The following is an 18,805-nucleotide window of genomic DNA, read 5'->3' on the forward strand; positions in this document are numbered from 1 at the left end:
ACCATTTTATCATGAACTTGACTTACCTAACAAAAAGTAATCCATAACAGGATGGTGTGATGTGGCCCGGTGCAAAGATGATGAGTCTGAAGTTTAATTTAACTCCACCCCTATGAATGACCACGCCATAAATCCCCAAAAACGTGGATCCATTCCACCAATCATGAGTTCCAGCTTACAGTTGGAGTAAATATAGCTCCGCCCACATAGAATTGACTTTAATGTGTTGGAAAATCCTAGGACAGTATCACCAAAAGTAGGTTTCATGTAAATTAACAAAAAAAAAAAAAAAAAGTATATTATTTCCAAATTACGTTTCTAAAAAAAAAATATAATAATGTGTATTTTATGAGTTAAAGTTTCATATAACAGAAACAGAATAAACTGTAATTCTTGAAAAGATTCATGATGTATTGTTTTAATAAATTCATTATTCAGTGGTGGACAGGATCAATTTCTCACGACAAATAAAAACACAAATAATACAACACCGTAAATGTTTATCAGTGTGTATTTAATTTGTTTTTGGTGTGTTTGAACTATTTGCTCAGTACAATCTTCAAACAGAGTCAGCTAGAAACAAGTACTAGACACAGTCTGTCTTCTGTTTCTTACAAGAGAAAAAAGTGCATAATTTCAACAGATAAACAGAGACAAAGAAAATCAATAAATCATAACTACAGATTAATTTATCTCCTAAACTGTACTAGATTTCACTCACTTCCTTTCCACCGTTGATTAACGTGACAAACTGAACCAAAACAATAAAAAAAACATCCAAATACTTGCAGCTCCATATATATATAGATATATATATATATATATATATATATATATATATATATATATATATATATGTATATATATCACACACACACACACACACACTATATATGTGTAATGCAATTCAGTGAACTGTATATGGTACATGATGCAAATTTATTTGGGAGTTAAATGTATAAGCTGTTGGGGGAAACCATAATACTTCACCCATGAGGAAAGCGACTGGACGGTGTGGCTAGCGTGATGTAGCTTAGGACATTTTGCCTTGAGTGATGAACCGCTGAGATTTCTTTCGGACCATCTTATACTGCTTGCGTGCCACTTGGGCATTCTGGATGGCACTCCGCATTTTCTGTAGATCACAACACAGAGGAGTTTTGAAAGGCTTCAGAAAAAAATTCCAGAAAAAAAATTACATGCTTTTGTACAGTCAGAGATATCCTGTGATGTGTATAAACAGTTGTTTCATCTCAGGAAGCTTAAAACAGCCAGAGGATTTAAATATTCATTACTCTTGCACGAGACAAGCTGTTATTTAAAGAGGTTGTGCCGTTTTTATCCAATCATGGTTGTTGACGCCTTAAATAACTCCTTGGTGCCGTCACCTCCGGCTTGCTCGTTAGAGATAGGGATAGATATACAGTATCATAAGTTTTAAGTTAATCTTTTTCAAATGAATTTTAAACTTTAATTGTTTATATCAATTTATTTCTTTTTATTCTTATTTTTTTTCTTCTTCTTCTTATATATTTATTTCTTTTTCTCTCTCTTCTGTTTCCATACTTCTGTAAAGCTGCTTTAAGACAATGATAAAATGGTTAAAAGCTCTATACAAATAAATTGAAATTGAATCGAATTAAATATGCAAACTAACCAACTAACCAAGGATTACTTGTTAAGTAACCCAGGATTACTTGTTAACCCTGAGTAAAGTATGAGCAGTGTGATTCTGTTTACCTGGAGTTTAAATCACCCACAGGAATTATTATTTCACATGTGAAAAGCTCTTTATTTTATTAGGGAAAAATCTGATTATTTTATTTCAACACAATAAGATTTACTTCTGCCATGTCTGCTTGTTGAAAGTGGAGCACCCTCACTGGATTCTGACCATCCTTCAGGATCTTCAGTTTGTTCTGCTCCTAAACAGAAACAAACATAATGTCAGTCTACGTCCTGGTATTATACGTGCAGTCGATGCTAGCATATTGCGAATATATTTATTTATTTAGTTATGCACCTTGTAATAAATCTTCACATCTCCTCCTTCAACACACGGAGGCTGCAGGAAATCTTCAAACTGACATTCCCATTCTTTGTTAAAATGTCCAATCAAGTCAATCTCTTTGACACACAGCACCCTCCTGTAGTACGAAAAACAAAGTTAAACTTTTAGACTTTTATTCCAAAAATCAGCAAATTACATTTTCATTAAAGGTGGGGTGCACGATGTTTGAAAGCCAATGTTGACATTTGAAATCACCAAAATAAACACACCCCTAACCCAAATGGGTGTCACCCCTGTTCTGATAGCTCCGCCCCACACATACATATGTAACCCAGGCAACTATTATGGCGGAACATTTTGGGGCAGCTGGCCGAGGGGATATTCTTATCAGTAAATGAACGCAATGAGTAATACTATGGTAATACAAATGTGTTTTTGTAGTACTGTGTGTTGTACCGTGAAAGGTTTAGCTCCGTTTCACACGGAAGACAAAGTTCAACACTTAGAACCCGAGGTAGATGTAACAGCAGAGGCTAATGTCAGACATACACAGTAAACACTCTCTCTGCCGCATATTGACAAGACACACCCCTTTCTGCTAATTGGCTACACGTTTGTTTTGTTAGTCGGCCCGACATCGTGCACCCCACCTTTAAGAGATGAAATACCTGCTCAGTGCTGGTGACATAGTGGAAACATCAAAAGAACTTTAAACTGTTTTATTTAAATTGATTATTTAATACATGATCTGTCATTAGTGTGTTTGAAAGCAGAAAGTACCTATTGGTGACAATAATGTTGGTGTTTCTGTGTCCAGGATATTCATAGTGCTCTCTAAAGAACTCGGCATCAAGTTGTTTTATCTCTGATCGCTGAGAGGAAAAAAAATAAAACAGATGTTTTTACATTCCTACAAGAGCGCTTCTCAAACATTCCTAACTCACTTCAGCTAACAGAGATAAATCCTTATAACCAGATAAAAACTGTATTCAGTATACAGATGAAACCTTTGAACCACAGTCACAGGCAAGATTTATTCCAGACGTCATGATTGTTTATGACAAATCACCGAAGATGACAATTTTACATTACACAATAAAACAAAACACAGCTACAGTAAAAGGCAATCAAATTGCTAGCATTATGTAATTTATGAGGTATTACAAAGTAGGAATATGTTGGATTGTGCATTAGACATTAAATGTTTAAAGATTCATTATTTGAGTTAATGCTAACATATTTAAACAATAATATGAAAAGCCAAAACATTAAAAAAACAAAATGCATATTAAAATATTGGACTCTTTAATTTCAAACAAAATGTCTTCTTACCCTTTATAGATGTATTAAATAGTCTAATTTCATTTCTTCTAGACAAACGAAAATAAAATTACTAACATATTAGCAAGTACTAACAACATTAAAGACATGTAAATGTAGACACACCGAATATTTCAGTAAACGTAAAAAAGCAAATGTAAATAAGGTATTACAAGTTTAACGTTTTGGCAGATATAGATACAGAATTTGCAGCAAAATAAACAAGTGTTTCAGACTAAATCCAAAAAGGTTACAGCTGTTGAACAGGAACATTGTTAAACAAACACTAGAAACACTTTTCTACTGCATTACACAAACAAGAATTCAACAATTCAACCAGTAAAATGACAGATCGCTGCGTTGAAGCGTTCCTAGCATGAGTGTGCTTTAAGTATAAATAATAACCTTCATATCAGTTTGCTCTATAGAAAATGTGTACATTTTGTTGCCCCAAACCCATTATTTCTCCTCAGGCTGCATGTAGGAAATAAAAGAAAGGAAAAAAACATAGGCAGACAGGTCAAAATCAGAAGAATCAGCTCAACAAAACAGAAGAAATGATTCCCAAAAACTAGTAAATATAGTCGTTATCCTGTTCCTATATGTTACTGAGTGCTCTATAATCAGCATGTCACAGATTTAACTTTATTTAGCAACAAATTTAGAATTCAGGTCTGATTGTTGTTACCTGAAAAAGATCATAGCCCTCTGACTCGTGCTGGTCGTAGGGCCGGATGATGCCATCTTCCTGGATAAGGCGGACAGGTCGCAGCTTTGTCACTTCTTCTGTTGACTCCGCCGCCCTGCCATCATAATATACGATTCGTTATCGTGTTTTTATTAGCTTGAAGGATGAATAAGTTGCTACAAGTTACAATTGATTAGTTAATATTACAGATTAGACCTATGACACCTCTTACAATGGTTTTATACTGGATCTTACCTCTGAATGCCCTGGAAAGCGCTACTGGCCATGTCCACAATGCCCCCTGTAGGTCTAGTTACCACTCCCACCAGACCCTTTCCAATGCCCTTAAAGAAGCCTGCAGCTCCTTCTTTCTTTACGCCTGAGCACACAAAACACACGTCCATGCCAGCTTTTGAGTTAGACACAGATATGATACATATATGTTTAGTTATGTAAATCATGGGGCAGTGGTGGCTGAAGTGGTTAAGGCTCTGAGTTGTTGATAGGAGGATTGGGGTTTAAGCCCCTGCACTGCCAAGCTGCCAATGCTGGGACCTTGAGCAAGGCCTTTAACTCTCTCTTCTCCAGTGGTGCTGTATCATGGCTGTCTCTGACCCCAACCTCTAAAGTTCAGATATGCGAAGAAAGAATTTCACTGTGCTGTAATGTCTATGTGACAAAATAAAGGCTTCTTCTTCTTCTTCTTCTTCTTCTTCTACCTTGTATATTCACTCAATAGCCATTTAATCAGGTACACTGACATGTAGTTCACTTTGGAGGTATATGATTACTGACTTTTCACATAGATTTTCAACCAATAATCATTTGTTGATTCATTTATCCTCTATAACAGCACAGCTGTTATAGAAAGTATTTACAACTAGGACTATTTAGCAAGAGTAGGATTAGCATATTAAGCAAAGTTTAATAAATTTGCATGTTTTACACTTTATTTTGAGGAACACATGGTGGGTTGTTCTATGTTCAGTGAATGAATGAATTCACTATGAAGTGTACTTTATGAATTATACTTCTAATGGATCTTAATGTGTGACGTTTGAAAGTAAGTTATTGTCATTGTACACAATGCAACAGAATTTAGTGTGGCATCTCTAAATAAAATAAAATAGGGATCTGAGCCGGAGATGGATGCAGGTACAGATGAAGCTTTAATACAAACCCAAAATGCTCGAACCTGCTGAAAACACAACAAAGAGTGCTACACATGACAGACCCTAAATACTAAGGAGCATAATTTATTACCTTGACTCAGTTGTGCGTGATCTTGTGATGTGCAGGGGCTGATGGGTAATGTAGTAATGGCAGTAATGTGCAATAATTGCTTTGATACAGGAAGACAATGTTACAAACTAAACCACTGCAAAACATTGACCCACTTGACCACCTTCTTCACCCCTGCTATGAAACAGTTGGGCCATTTTATTTCTTAATGTAGTGACCACCATATTGCAGTTTAGGCCACCTTTCATTGAACCACCATCTGAAAGTCTGCTTTCCAGAGAAATGTCTGACAAAATGGGCAACAAATTTAAGATCAAGTTAGGTATATCTAATCAATTTTATAGTTTAGATTAAGTGCCATACCTTCCACGGGTTTGGTGACTATTCCTGTCACACCTCCAACCACTCCCTGTTAAAAAAATAAAAATAAATAACCAAGTAACCATTTGATTGTACATTCACTCATAGTTCATTTCTCAACTAATCATAACTCATTATCATTTTTAGTTACAGTGTCTCATGTGTAGCATTAAATGTTTAGATGATCATTCATTTTATTCTTCTATGTCTAAAACTAAGCACTACAAGCTACTGTACTTTTAAAGTACACTGTTTTCAGAGAGCTTGAGGTACCTTTAGAAAGCCCTTGCCTCCCTTTGCCAGACTCGCTCCAAAGTCTTTGGAGGGTCGGTTCATCTCTTCCCGACGTTTCTGTTGGTATTCTTTATCCATACTGATAGCAGCCAGGCCTTTTCCAACTGAACCCGTAATACGGGACACCATCCCTGCAGCGCCACCTTCAAGACAGAAAGTGAGGACGCAATGACATGATGCATCAGAGTGTAAGAGACATAGGAAGAGATAGGAAGAGAGTGAAAATCTGAAGAGCATCAGTAAGCCTTACCTACAGTATGGCCCAAGAAACTGCGCACACCAATGACAAATCCCTCTGCGAACTCCTCAGGACCCTGAACAGCACCCTAAATAAAAAAATAAAAAAAATACATATATATATATATACACATATATATATATATATATATATATATATATATATATATATATATATATATATATATATATATATATATATATATATATATATGTGTATATATATATGTATTTTGGCTGTGTGCACTGAAGTTTAAATAAATGATGCATATAAATAGAATGATGCATTCAAGCTAAACATCTGATTCAAGCTAAATGTCTACAAATAGAGTATCCTGACCGGGTGTCTCACCATGTGGTAAGGGAACTGCACCCTGACTCTAATGAGATTAAATTATGAGAACAGTTGAAAAAACATCAGTGCCCAGCAGTGGCAGCTTGGTGGACCTGGGATTCAAATTCATGACCTTCCTATCTGTATTCCAACGCCTTAACCTCTAGGCTATCACATCCCATAGGCTGTTAGCTTGTACTCCGAAAATAACAGACTTTAAAAATAATAAGAGTACTTTTGATGGCAAGTTTAGCCTTTTAGTATGGGACCTGATCCACCCCATTCAAGATGCTGCTGTTTTTGTAACTTAAGTGTCTCAGAACAGCCCTAGATTATCTGTACCTATCCAGAGTCAAAGCCAGGGAACAGACAAAAAGGGGAAAGTGTCAAATAGGGTTTTTATTTACAACATTATAAAAACAACATTAATTTCCTTTTCTATTGGAACTTTCTGAATATTAATATACATACAGTATACTATGGCTGGATAATAGATACTATACCTGGATAGGCTCATAAAAGAAGGCCTCCATTCCTTCTGAGAGACCTCTTATCAGTCCAAAAGGATTTCCCAACACATCCAGTCCCAAAACCAGCACATACATCTGCTTCAGGAACTGCAAAGTAAAAAATAAAATAAAATCAAATATGAACAAAGTATGTGCATGTATGTGCTTTTGTAGTTAGAGGATTTATGCGTGGGATGTGAGCGTGAAAAAGCTCTTCACCTGTTCTGTGTAATGCTTAATCACAGCCCACATCAGATTGTCTCTCCGGTAGAACTGGTACTTTATTTCAAAGAAAGCAAGTCTAGAAAATAATGAATATCAACCATAGGATGGTTTCTGTCACAGTTAATAATGCTTAATAAAGTCATCAGCGATTTATGACACTTACTTAAAGATGATGTCATCCACATCAGTAAGTGTTGCTCCAATGCTTTTAAGAAGCAGATTGACTGATTGGAGGGCCAGAATGTTACCCTCTTCAGACTGATCTCCACTGGACCCAATAGACAGACTTAAATGCAACTACACACACACACACACACACACACACACACACACACACACACACACACTTCAGATTTTCACACACAACTGTCTTTAGAGTGTACACTAACTAGTGTTAAAAATGGTAAATATCTATATTTGTTGGCAATAATGTAAGAAATCCTACACTACTTCAAACTGACAGGAAGGATAGACAGACATTCCTATTAAAGTGAAATATACACAAAATATATATTCAATCCTCACTTCCTTACTTTAATTGGAGAGATGTGGAAGTGCTCAAAGAAGCTGAGGCCTGAAGCATCGGAGATGGAGCTCTCCATCAGCTGTGTTTGAAGTGAATTCAGATCTTTCTCTATCAGATTAGTCTGCAGAGAAGGACAGATACTGTCAGCATACAGCTTTCATTTACTGATACATACATCTAGTTGTGTTAAACATATCGCGACACGGCCCCTTTGGTGGCAGACCAAACTTTAGGTAACCAAAAGTATTGGAACAATATTAAATCAATAACTGCATCCTACTGACATCACCAAACGGTTGCATTCTTTTCTTTCTTTTTTTTTTATTTATTAATTTTTTTAGTGATGTTTATTGTTATTATTTTTATAATTTTATTATAATAAACGGAACTGCAAGGTAAACAACCCTGTCAAGAATATTGACCCTTAAGTGGATTTCCTAAAGTCAAGTAAAGTAGAGACAAGGATCTGTCGGCTACATGTGATGTTGGAATGTATAAAAAAATGAATTGAGTTCTAATTGAAAAGTTCTAATCTTGAAAACCTGGGAATTTAAAGGGCACCATAATCTGGATTATTCTGATCAATCTTTACATAACGTTTCCCCAAGTCCCCAATGTCAGTGTGCATTTATTCAGGGATTAAAGCAGAAGTAAAAGAGCTATAATATATCAAACATACATATATATATATATACACAGGTATCAGGTAGTATATTGTGCATTCTGCAGGTACCTTCTGCTTGTCAGTCTGAATGTTGGCGGCAGGAGTAAAGAAAGCGAGGATCTCCCCCAAAAATCCCTGATCCATCTTTACTGCCATCTCCTGCACTAGTACCATGAAGTACCTTAACACACACAGAATTTTTTATGAAATATATATCAGACAATATTCTGTATAACTCATTATTTGGTGCTTCTGCTACATGACTTACATATGGAAAAAAATGCACTTACTTAAATTGCATTACTTGACTGTGCTCATTGAACCGTGTAATGATGCTGACATCTATAAAGGGCTTTGGCTCTGGAAAAGCATTTAAAACATGCATGTAATTAGTCCATGTTGGTGCTCTAATTTATTCACACATACATACTATATCTAAAGCAGTATCCAGAAAAATGTTTTAAAATCTAGGGATGTGTACCTGAGTCCAGAACAATTGATTTAGGTGGAGGAACAGGGTGAAATACTATTGGGAAGATCGCTCCAGTTAGCTGGTTATCCACCTGCAAATATCTGCATGGTTAAAAAGGGGACCACATACAGTACTTGGTACATTCTTCAAATCAACTTTAAGATTATACAATTATTTATCAGGTTTACAGCTTTACACAATGACCAAGCCTTTTGTCCATGCATCTACTAGCATGTGAGTTGTACCAAACATACTTATTTGCTTCACACAAATGTATTATAAAATATTCGTGTTGTCTTTGTATCCCAACCTTCTCCACAATTTCCATGTTTCTGTACTTATGACACATGATTAATCGCCTCAAAGCTGTACTGCAAGAGCAAAATAAGGCCTAATCAAGGAACCCTGTTGTCCTCTGGATTACTTTTATTTATATTTACCGGTTTTGACTGTGTTCTACTTTGATCCTGCATCTACGTGTGCATTACCTGCAGCCAGTGAAGCTGGGCTCGAAGGCTCCTTTGGTGTGGTGACTGCTTTAGCTCCACATGGATACCAGCCAAAAAGTTCCTCCGGATAAAGCAGGAGTAGGGATGCCTCATCAACATGGGCACCCTTGTAAAGTCCACCTGAGCCATAAACATATATATACACACACTCAAACCTAGTCATGACACCTGTACAGGGTTTATAATGGACCAGCCTATTTGCTCACCTCAAGCCCTGTTTCCAGCTTCACCCAGCCTGGCTCTGTCTTGCCATTGAGATGATTCTGGTAGGCCTTCTCCAAAAGACTGATGTTCTTATGGTTAAAAGCCTTCCAGCGGTTCTTTGGTTTCATTTCCCATACAACACCCGAACTAACCAAAAATAAAAGCAAGCAAATATAGAGCATATTATGTTATATTATATTATATATTGTTACATCATGAGGTTCAGTAATTTCTTCAAGGTGAAAGGTTCCAGATGCAGGGTTCATGTGAACCCCACCGAAAGCTCCTCAATTTAATTTGTATCTTCTTCTTCTACTTTTGGATTTTCCTGTTAGGGGTCACTACAGCGAATCATCTGTTTCCACCTAACTTCCTCAGCATGCTCTACTATCACATCCAATTAACTTCATGTTCCCTTTCAACACATCCTCTTTGACCTTCCTCTTGACCTCTTACCTGGCAGCTCCATTTCAAACATCTTTCTACCTATATAACCATCTCCTCTGTACATGTCCAAACCATCTCAATCTAGCCTCTCTGACCTTGTCCCCAAAACGTTGTCCCTCTTATGTGCTCGTTCCTAATCCTGTCCATCCTCGTCACTCCTAAAGAGAACCTCAACATCCTCATCTCTGCTACCTCCATCTCTACCTCATGTCTTTTCCTCACTGCTACAGTCTCTAACCCATACAGCAGAGCTGCTCTCAATACTAGCTTGTACAACTTTCCTATTCTTGCTGACACTCTTCTGTCACACACAACACTCCTGACACTCTGTCACACGACCTGCCTGCACTCGCCTCTTCACCATAAGGTAAATTATACTGTATCCTGAATGTAAATTGTTCCAGGGTTTAGAGCTCAATTTCTGGGTCATTATAAACATTAATTATTAAAATCTCAATCAGGTTGTCAAACAGTATCTTGTATCATTTTATGACTATTTTGAATTTTCATCTCCCAAGAAAATCTCTTCAGAATTTCAACATTTTCTTACCTGGTAATGCCCATGTATGCTATTTCATGTCTATTATCATTGTTGATGAGGGACAAGCCCAGGTTCTGTACAGAGATGGTGACTTCCTGTTGGAATTGCTCCAGCTCTTCAGCCTGGCAAGCTTTCGTTACCACAGCCACATCTTCAGTAAAAAGCAAGATGCGCTGTCGGCCGTCGAGGAATGACACCCAGTGTACCTGAGTCAGAGTGTCATATGCAAACTGGCCACACTGGTCCTACAGATTGCAAGAAAAGCACATCGTATATATGTGGGATTCACGTGGAATTGCTGTTAGAGTTTCTCTAAACAGTTTACTCTGTCATACTTGATATATATATATATATATATATATATATATATATATATATATATATATATATATATATATATATATACACACACACACACACACACACACACACACGTTTTACAGTTAAGGGCTAATAACTAATAACTTGTATGTAAGCTTCCAGAAGAGGTCCAGCACTTTGGTCTAATAATCTAATAGAAGTTCTTGAGGTCAGGTTTGTCACTGTGTCATGGGCTCGTTGGGGCTGACTCCTGACACTATTTTCCACCACCTGCAAGAGCAATCTAAATCCTCAGACGTCTTTTTTAAATCATTGACCAGTTTTCATCAGTGACATGATTCTGATTAACCATGAAAAATATTTCTAACCCTAACCCTCAGATTTTCTTCACACGGTCATCAAACTACTGAAACTGTGGTCCACTAACATCTTACAAAGCATACATTGGATCTGGCTTGTTGATCAGGAAAGGGGTATAAAAGAATTTCTAATCATGGGAGTCAGAACCATTATACTCATACTTTTTAAGAACAATAATATTGGACCCACCCACTTTTACCGTCTTTATTCAGCGCATAATGTCTTTTTTTATTACTTTTCAGAGCGCTGCCAGGCGAATCCATTCTGCTTGAAGAATGCCCTAATAAATTAAACTCCGTTCCGCGTTTTACCAACAGCATTGACCATGCTCTTGCTTCCTGAAATCCATGGGTGTTGGAACCATTATATGTGGGTGGGACAGGACACGCCCACTTTTAAGACCAATAATATTGGACCCACCCACTTTTTATTTGCTTCTGATGCCCATGTTTCTAATCACTTGACAGAAACCCTACAGCGCCAAGTATTTTTCTCTCACCTTGATCAGGTTTAGTTCTCCGCTGTGGCCCTGACATGTCCAGCACAGCTTCCGCACCCCTGCAGGGTTTTCCCACACAAAGAGTTGAACCTCACCTGGCTTCAGCTCACAGGATTCCTCAGAGCCACTACACCAAAAACAAGGCAACACACATGAACTCCGACCTATACGAGTGATTCTTTCTTTATAAATAAAAAAGGTGGGTGTTGGAGCTCTCCATCTCTTAAAATTGTTAAGAGAGAAGGCAGAGTTTAAAAAATCCATGTAGCAGTGCAGCATAGGACCAAAGTATGAGACTCATTACAACGTTAGTTGGGGAGTAATGGGGTGGTAACCTTTGTTTGATTGCGATGGTAGCCCAGGGTGTATGGTTGACCACCATAGCAGGAGCTGCTCCATCATAGTAATCAGTGAAGCTGATGACAGTGGAGTGGTCTGAGATGTTTACATCCACTATGATGCCTCCATACTGAAGGAAAAAAAAGACAAGTCATTTTGGTCTCTGGGTGGAAACTTTGTACAAAGATTTCAGTAGTGAGAGAGAGGGAAATCTTTGGTCTGATCACACAGTGAAATAAACAAAACTGTGTATGGCTATCATAAGATCTATATGTAATGGTTACAGTAATACAGTGAAAATACACACACTTACCTGCTCCATGCAAAGCAGAGTTCCATTATCTTGTTTGTTAAAGAAGAAGGCTTTGGAGGCAAATTCAGATCCGACCGCTCGTACACACAGCTTCTCTGTGCTAGAATCTGGCCACAGAGGCAAACACTGCAGAACCAAGCACAGATACTTCATACAGTCAGATGTTTACAGTAAGAGATGGCACCATTGCAAAGATAACTTTTAAAAGGTAGTCAAACCTCTGTGGAGGAGATGTAGTGCCACTTGTTGCTGACATTGCTGTCATTTTGCACCTCCCCAACTTCTAGCTCAAAGGAGGATTTATTCACCAGAGTGTAGAAAGGGCTAATAGTCACAATCCGTGTCAGGTTAAAACTGCTTAATTGTATACTGATTTCCACCTAAAAAAAAAGGTTTGAGTCTATATATAGATCTATATACACACTCTAAATTTACACATCCAGCCTTCTTACCAAGAAGTCCATGTTTTTATCTTGGCAACGGACGCAGCCGTAACTGCCCACTGTATCCAGAGAAAAGCTATCGGACCAGGAGCTGGTGGACACACAAAGCTGCAGCTAGGGAACAAATTGCAGGGGAAAAACATGATATATACTGTAACAATGGCTATGTTGATGTGTTTTGTTACCCATGAACTTGAAATTGAATATCTTTTGAATACATTTGATAGGCAACCTTTATTAACCCTTGTCAAATCTTAACTTTGGAAAGAGGTCAAATATGAATTAAAGTTTTTAAAACAACTTTTATACACAGGGTGTATAAATGAATAACTTATTAAACTCACTTTGTTTTTGCTGAAAATGTTTTTCTTCTTGAAGGAGAACAGGATCACATCACGGAAATCTGCAGGATGTTTGACGTAGATGTCTTCAGCCCGGTACTGCAGCACACGGGCTGTCTTGTTGATGATCCAGTACGGGCTGAAGATGGAAACGATGAGTCGTCCCGCCACGTGGCTCGTGTGTGCGTACACGTCTACGGTGAGTTTCTCTGTGGTGTCGCTAGTAAAGCACACGGGGAATAACTCGGCCATGTCTGGGATGATCTTGATGTGGCTGATCCAGTTGCGGCCTTGATACTTAACCAGAGATAACTCCATGATTTCTCCCATGATGTTCGCGTTCAGCAGATCGGCTTTGCTGCCTTCTAGCAACTCTCCAATCTCAGCTGAACCCTGCAATGAAGAGGAAATAATAATAACTGAGTATGAGTACAAAAAACTGGTGAGTTAATGTTAATGTTGATGTTTAGGGCTTTCTAGTGTTCCATAATGACAGTTATGGTTTATGAGTACCTCCATTAGGTAGTTGATGGAGTACGGAAGCAGGTTTCGAAGAGAAACAGCTGGGTGCAGGTGGATAATGTAGGCAGGGTCCCATTCCTCCTCACTCTGGCTGTCAATGTGACACAGGTTGTCTGGCACTGCCAGTGTGTTGATAAAAACTGGCCGTAAGCTGCTGTCATTGGCTGGACACTGCATTATTGAACGCACCTCTGAACTCACATGAACCTTCTCCTTCCATGTAATGTATGTAGTCGACTCACGATACTGTCCCTCCAAAGGTCCAACAGGCAACAAGAACAACTGACATCTATAATACATAGTCAGATGTCATAAGACTTATGATTAATACAGTTACATAACATTTGATAACAATCATCCATCCCATACCTTTGTCTTAAAAAATCGATAAGCTTTAAAATCTTTTGTAAAAAAATCACTTAACAATTCAGGAATCAATACAATACTTCTTAGGCAAAACCACAGCTATAACACAAATATATAATATAATACAGCATAGTATAATGCTTTTATTTATATAAGTAAATATAATAATAATACAAATAAAACATCTCCAGTTCCAAAAAGTATTTTTATTTCACACATTTCTATGTGTTACAGGTTGAAGTTCATTCTTTTTCCTCTGATAAATGATCCACAAATCTTTGCTGGTATCAGCCTAATACCTTTCCTGGGTATTAGATCGACACCATTTCTTATTTCAAAGCACAGTTAAAGGCAGGGTCTCCGTTGTTTGAAAGCCAATGTCGACATTTGAAATCACCAAAACAAACACGCCCCTAACCCAAATGGGTCCCACCCCTGTATTGATAGCTCCGACCCACATATACATACGTAACCCAGGCAACTAATGGAAAGAAATGTGTCTTTATCATAGCTGAAGGGAAGAACAATACGATTGTAGATAAACAAACAAGCAAAAATGACAAGTTATTGACTTGGGAAACTCCAATCTGTGAATATGTGGCCAACTTCCTGCTCCTTCAGTTCTCTCCAGCGCTGGAAAGCAGATCCTATATTAACACGGGTCCTACTTCTTGCCTTATCGTAAGCCTTTTTCGCTTCCTTTCTTTGTTTTTATCCTCAATGTTAAAACCGCTTTCTGCTAATGTCACACATGCGCACTGAACACTCTCTCCACCCATATTGACAAGACACGCCCCTTTCTGCTCATTGGCTACACGTTTGTTTTGATTTTTGTTTTGTTTGTCGTCCCGACTCAGTTTTCTGAAGCATTTCATAAACATCAGAGACCCTACCTTAAAGAGGCACAAATCTTACACCAAGCATGGATTTCCATGTTTACCTGTAAGAATCCAGCGTGACATGAAACTCCTTCTCTGGTTCAGCAACTCCTACATTCACCAGCCCCCCTAATTCTGGGAAGTACTTCAAAATGGCAAAAGGCACCGAGAAATGATTTATAATCTATAAAAGATGCAAAAGACACAAGAAACCTTCAGGAACTTATTATTCTTAATTTGCTAATAACATCCAAAAATAAGGTTATCCCAAGTAATACTAGTGAACTCAATATTAATATTTCGTTAGCAAATATCAAACCAGTAATTTATCATGTATTTAAATGCAGTTACCTGCAGAGGGGCTCGCACAGTGATGACTTTGTTGCCTTCTGAGGCACTGATCTGCAGCAGCACAGATACAGACTCGTGAGGCCTCTGCATATTATAGAGCCTTCGGCCTGGCTTGTCCACAGGAATGTTGGAGATCTCACTGTAGCCTGTGGGTACTGCAGATAAGGTACATTATCACTTCAACAGAGAGCACAGTTTACTTTTGTAAAATGTCAAAAGCATTTACATAGAAATGATTCAACTATTAAATTATTGAAAGCATCTTTTATTCATCTTCTGAATCTGCTTCATTATGGTCAGGGTCACACTGGATCTAGTGGATCACTAACGGCAAACTAGTCCATCACGAGGTACCAAGAACACACACTGCTGCTGTCGCTACTGAATGGACTGCTTTGGCTAAGCCCTTATAAATTTATTGCCCCAAGTTGAGGAAGTGCGTCCTTATCCAGGTAACCTGCACCTGTGGGTTTGGCATTTTGGAGTGAAAAGCAATGCAGGATTGTGACACGGCAGTCCAAAATACATTTTTGAATGCAAGGTACATTACCTAATACATGGGTCTTGTATTGCTCTCGATTACAAATTGTACCACAAATGTTAGCAGTCAATCATACTGCATGAAAAAGCACCATGAATGGTGTCTCTTTCTGAAGGTTGCAAGGTGCCTATGCCTGATATTCTCCCCAAGAACCTGATGTGTGATTGCCAGAAGTTTGTATCGGAGTCCCTTACAACCCCATAATTTGGGCCCATACGGTATTCCATTCTGAAATGGACTTCTTTAAAGCTTCCTTCCCTGCTGGCACATCAGGAAAAAATGCAAGCCTTGGTGATAAAGCTCACCATGTAAACATTGGTGTCCGGATGACTCTAGAGTTGACAGGTTACTTTTGATAGCCAAACTATCCTTACTGTGTTTCATTGTGGGGGATGCATTATAGCTTTCCTTACTACTATTTCCACTGGATGGAAGTTCGTCTGTTATGTTGAAAACACAGGGGTATGCTCTGTCTTCACAGAGACTGTTTGACTGGGTGATGGATGTCATCAAGCTGGTATGATTTCTTAAATTCTAAAGTGCAGCATGGGTAAAAGTAGAAAGAGAGATGGGAAGACATACAGGTAGGCAAAGAGGTCCAACTCCCATAGATAGACCCATTTCATGGGAAAGGCTTTGCAGCTACAGAAGGTCAAGGTCATTTCATCCTTTTGGTGAAATGATAATGTGATACACAATGCGCCTGTTTTGATCGAGCCCGAAGTAGAGGCTGGCTGATGACACATCCCGGGCTGCTCCTTAGTTCCAGTCAACAAACCCTGCATTCTCAAAAGGCGCAGGCATAAAAACTGCATGAGTTTGTATGCCTGCAGCTTTTACAAGGCCTGTGGTCCTTCAGAGAAAAATGGAGTATTGATTCATCCTTTGCTAATCTACTGATGTTACCAATATATGGCCAGTCTGCTTTGCATTTCCAAGCTTCATCCCAGGGCTTCTTTGTTCCAAAGAGCAGACCAGGGCAGACTTCACATGTTCACTTGCATGCTACCAGAAATATTTACATTTCCATTTCCAGCATTTGGCAGATGCCCAAATCCAGAGAGACTTACATTATCTAATTTTTATACAAATGAGCAATTGAGGGTTAAGGGCCTTGCTCAGGGGCCCAACAGTGGCAGCTTGGTGGACCTGGGATTAAACTCACAACCTTCCGAATGGTAGCGCAACACTTTAACCACTAGGCTACCACATACCAATACATCCAGCACTGCACATTCAGGTTTCTGTGAAGGTTTCAGGCAGGTGGTCTGATTAGGTTGATACCAAGGTAGTAGGAACACAGTTTGTGGCTGTTCTCTGGGAGGTCCAGGAATGAGTGGTGGGTCAAGAGAAATTAGTGAGACAAGAGCTCTGTGAACACAGAGGCTGTATGAGGCTGTGGTCTTTGGGCAAAGCTTCAATCAAAAAACGATTTTAGACAGAGGTTTAGAGTTACTAACTAAGTTATTTAGAGTCAATTTTGAGAACTGCAGTGATTACATTGAGTTTCACAGATTTTTGAAAAATCTGAAATTTCCCATTTCTGATATAATTTTGAGGAAAAATGTGTCTTCAATACAAATATAATATTCAAATATTTTAAGTGATGATGCTGAGGATGCAATTACCTATGCTAAGGTTGAAAAGGCAGCTCTCCTGTCTCTGCAATGTTGACAATTTTACTTGAGTTGGAAATTTAAAGGCAGAATATTCCAAATCCAAGGATTCCCCTACTCCAACTTCATGCATTTTACTCGGGGTTGGTGATTCAGCCATGCGCAGATTCATGCCATGCTGGATGACCAATGGAATGCCAAGGAAATTCTGAATAGTAAATGGAGCTTTCTCTTTCAGCGAGTGATCCAAAGTGGAGACGGTGCCCTCCGAGAAAGCCTGGCATTCAAATACAAGTTAATATTATACGTGAAAATTCGACAAAATATTGAGTAGGTTATATTGTATTTTGCTTTTTATCAACGTATGAATGTACACCTGGGTGAGGTTATGAAAGACGTTCAGGCAGCATTTGGACAGCGTGATGTTCATGGTGTCTTTGGAGCAGATATTAATGGATGTGCAAGATTCAGGCAGCACTATGAAGTCATCACCAGGAACAGGGCTCTTATCCCAAACAGGGTTATTCTTTATCTAAGTCAGACAAAACAAAAAAACAGTGGAACAACAACAACAACACATTTTCAGTCAAGCGAGTAAATATACGTCTGCCCCAACATGCACAATATACACACACAAATTATAAATACCTCGATTCCAAGTTTCCATCTGCGTCTCCCGTTATCGACTCGCTCTATGAGGGGCTCCCAAATGGCATGAGACTCGTTAAAATAGTTCACCTAAAATAACAGAAATATCAGGAAGGGAATGATACAACCTATGATTGTCATGCAACATTTTTACTTGATCAACGTTTTATTTGATGAACACGTACACATGTTGAAGCAGCCATAGTATCTCTCTTTAACCAAAGTGTGTGTGTGTGGTGAATACAGCCCATAATTATTTACAGGTATGACAGTAAAAGCAATAACATTAACTGATAACAGAAATCCACTATGGTTACCAGCATGCTATTTTTATTAAATATTGTAAATACCTATAATAACTATTAATCTACCTTGTGAATTTTAAGCTTTTTGGACAAGTTTCTTGGTAATTCAAATTAACCAGTGCATATAAAAAAATGGCCACTAGCCTAGTTTACTTTTTTGTCTTTTGAGAGTAAGTGTAAATAAGTATGTACATGAAAGCAGTATCAATATCAGTGCATCCCTGAATTCTTTCTCTATTTTTTGCATTTGCATTTTTTTGCCTAAATAAATAAATAAATAAAATAAAACTTTCATTGTAACTTTGAACAATGTTTTAAACTCATGGTATCTTAAGTATGTAACATAGTGAACCAGCATTAATGTATCCAATCTTAGAGA

General features: G+C 38.1%; 1 protein-coding gene across 2 annotated transcripts in view; it reads right to left on the minus strand.

Moving 5' to 3' along the window:
• Positions 1–493: 493 nt before the first annotated feature.
• vps13c (vacuolar protein sorting 13 homolog C) overlaps positions 494–18,805 on the minus strand; it is a 61,736-nt gene continuing 43,424 nt past the window's right edge. Inside the window, exons 53-83 of one of the 2 annotated variants that reach the window (XM_060877399.1) lie at positions 18,122–18,211; positions 17,850–18,005; positions 17,486–17,750; positions 15,317–15,471; positions 15,028–15,149; positions 13,713–14,010; positions 13,203–13,592; positions 12,868–12,972; positions 12,634–12,795; positions 12,416–12,541; positions 12,099–12,232; positions 11,764–11,890; positions 10,593–10,828; positions 9,598–9,742; positions 9,371–9,511; positions 8,892–8,973; positions 8,701–8,770; positions 8,480–8,591; positions 7,754–7,867; positions 7,384–7,517; positions 7,215–7,296; positions 6,990–7,103; positions 6,166–6,241; positions 5,895–6,058; positions 5,625–5,670; positions 4,275–4,398; positions 4,020–4,134; positions 2,792–2,883; positions 2,024–2,147; positions 1,845–1,925; positions 494–1,135 (exon numbers count right to left, since the gene is read on the minus strand). In XM_060877399.1, the coding sequence (XP_060733382.1) occupies positions 1,034–1,135; positions 1,845–1,925; positions 2,024–2,147; positions 2,792–2,883; positions 4,020–4,134; positions 4,275–4,398; positions 5,625–5,670; positions 5,895–6,058; positions 6,166–6,241; positions 6,990–7,103; positions 7,215–7,296; positions 7,384–7,517; positions 7,754–7,867; positions 8,480–8,591; positions 8,701–8,770; positions 8,892–8,973; positions 9,371–9,511; positions 9,598–9,742; positions 10,593–10,828; positions 11,764–11,890; positions 12,099–12,232; positions 12,416–12,541; positions 12,634–12,795; positions 12,868–12,972; positions 13,203–13,592; positions 13,713–14,010; positions 15,028–15,149; positions 15,317–15,471; positions 17,486–17,750; positions 17,850–18,005; positions 18,122–18,211 (4,284 nt within the window). In that variant the 3' untranslated portion in view covers positions 494–1,033. Of the gene's footprint in view, positions 1,136–1,844; positions 1,926–2,023; positions 2,148–2,791; positions 2,884–3,031; positions 3,806–4,019; positions 4,135–4,274; positions 4,399–5,624; positions 5,671–5,894; positions 6,059–6,165; positions 6,242–6,989; positions 7,104–7,214; positions 7,297–7,383; positions 7,518–7,753; positions 7,868–8,479; positions 8,592–8,700; positions 8,771–8,891; positions 8,974–9,370; positions 9,512–9,597; positions 9,743–10,592; positions 10,829–11,763; positions 11,891–12,098; positions 12,233–12,415; positions 12,542–12,633; positions 12,796–12,867; positions 12,973–13,202; positions 13,593–13,712; positions 14,011–15,027; positions 15,150–15,316; positions 15,472–17,485; positions 17,751–17,849; positions 18,006–18,121; positions 18,212–18,805 lie in introns of those variants that run through there. The other variant, XM_060877400.1, reaches the window with a different exon arrangement.

This window comes from Tachysurus vachellii, chromosome 1 (genome assembly GCF_030014155.1).
Source record: "Tachysurus vachellii isolate PV-2020 chromosome 1, HZAU_Pvac_v1, whole genome shotgun sequence".
Lineage (NCBI taxonomy): Eukaryota > Metazoa > Chordata > Actinopteri > Siluriformes > Bagridae > Tachysurus > Tachysurus vachellii.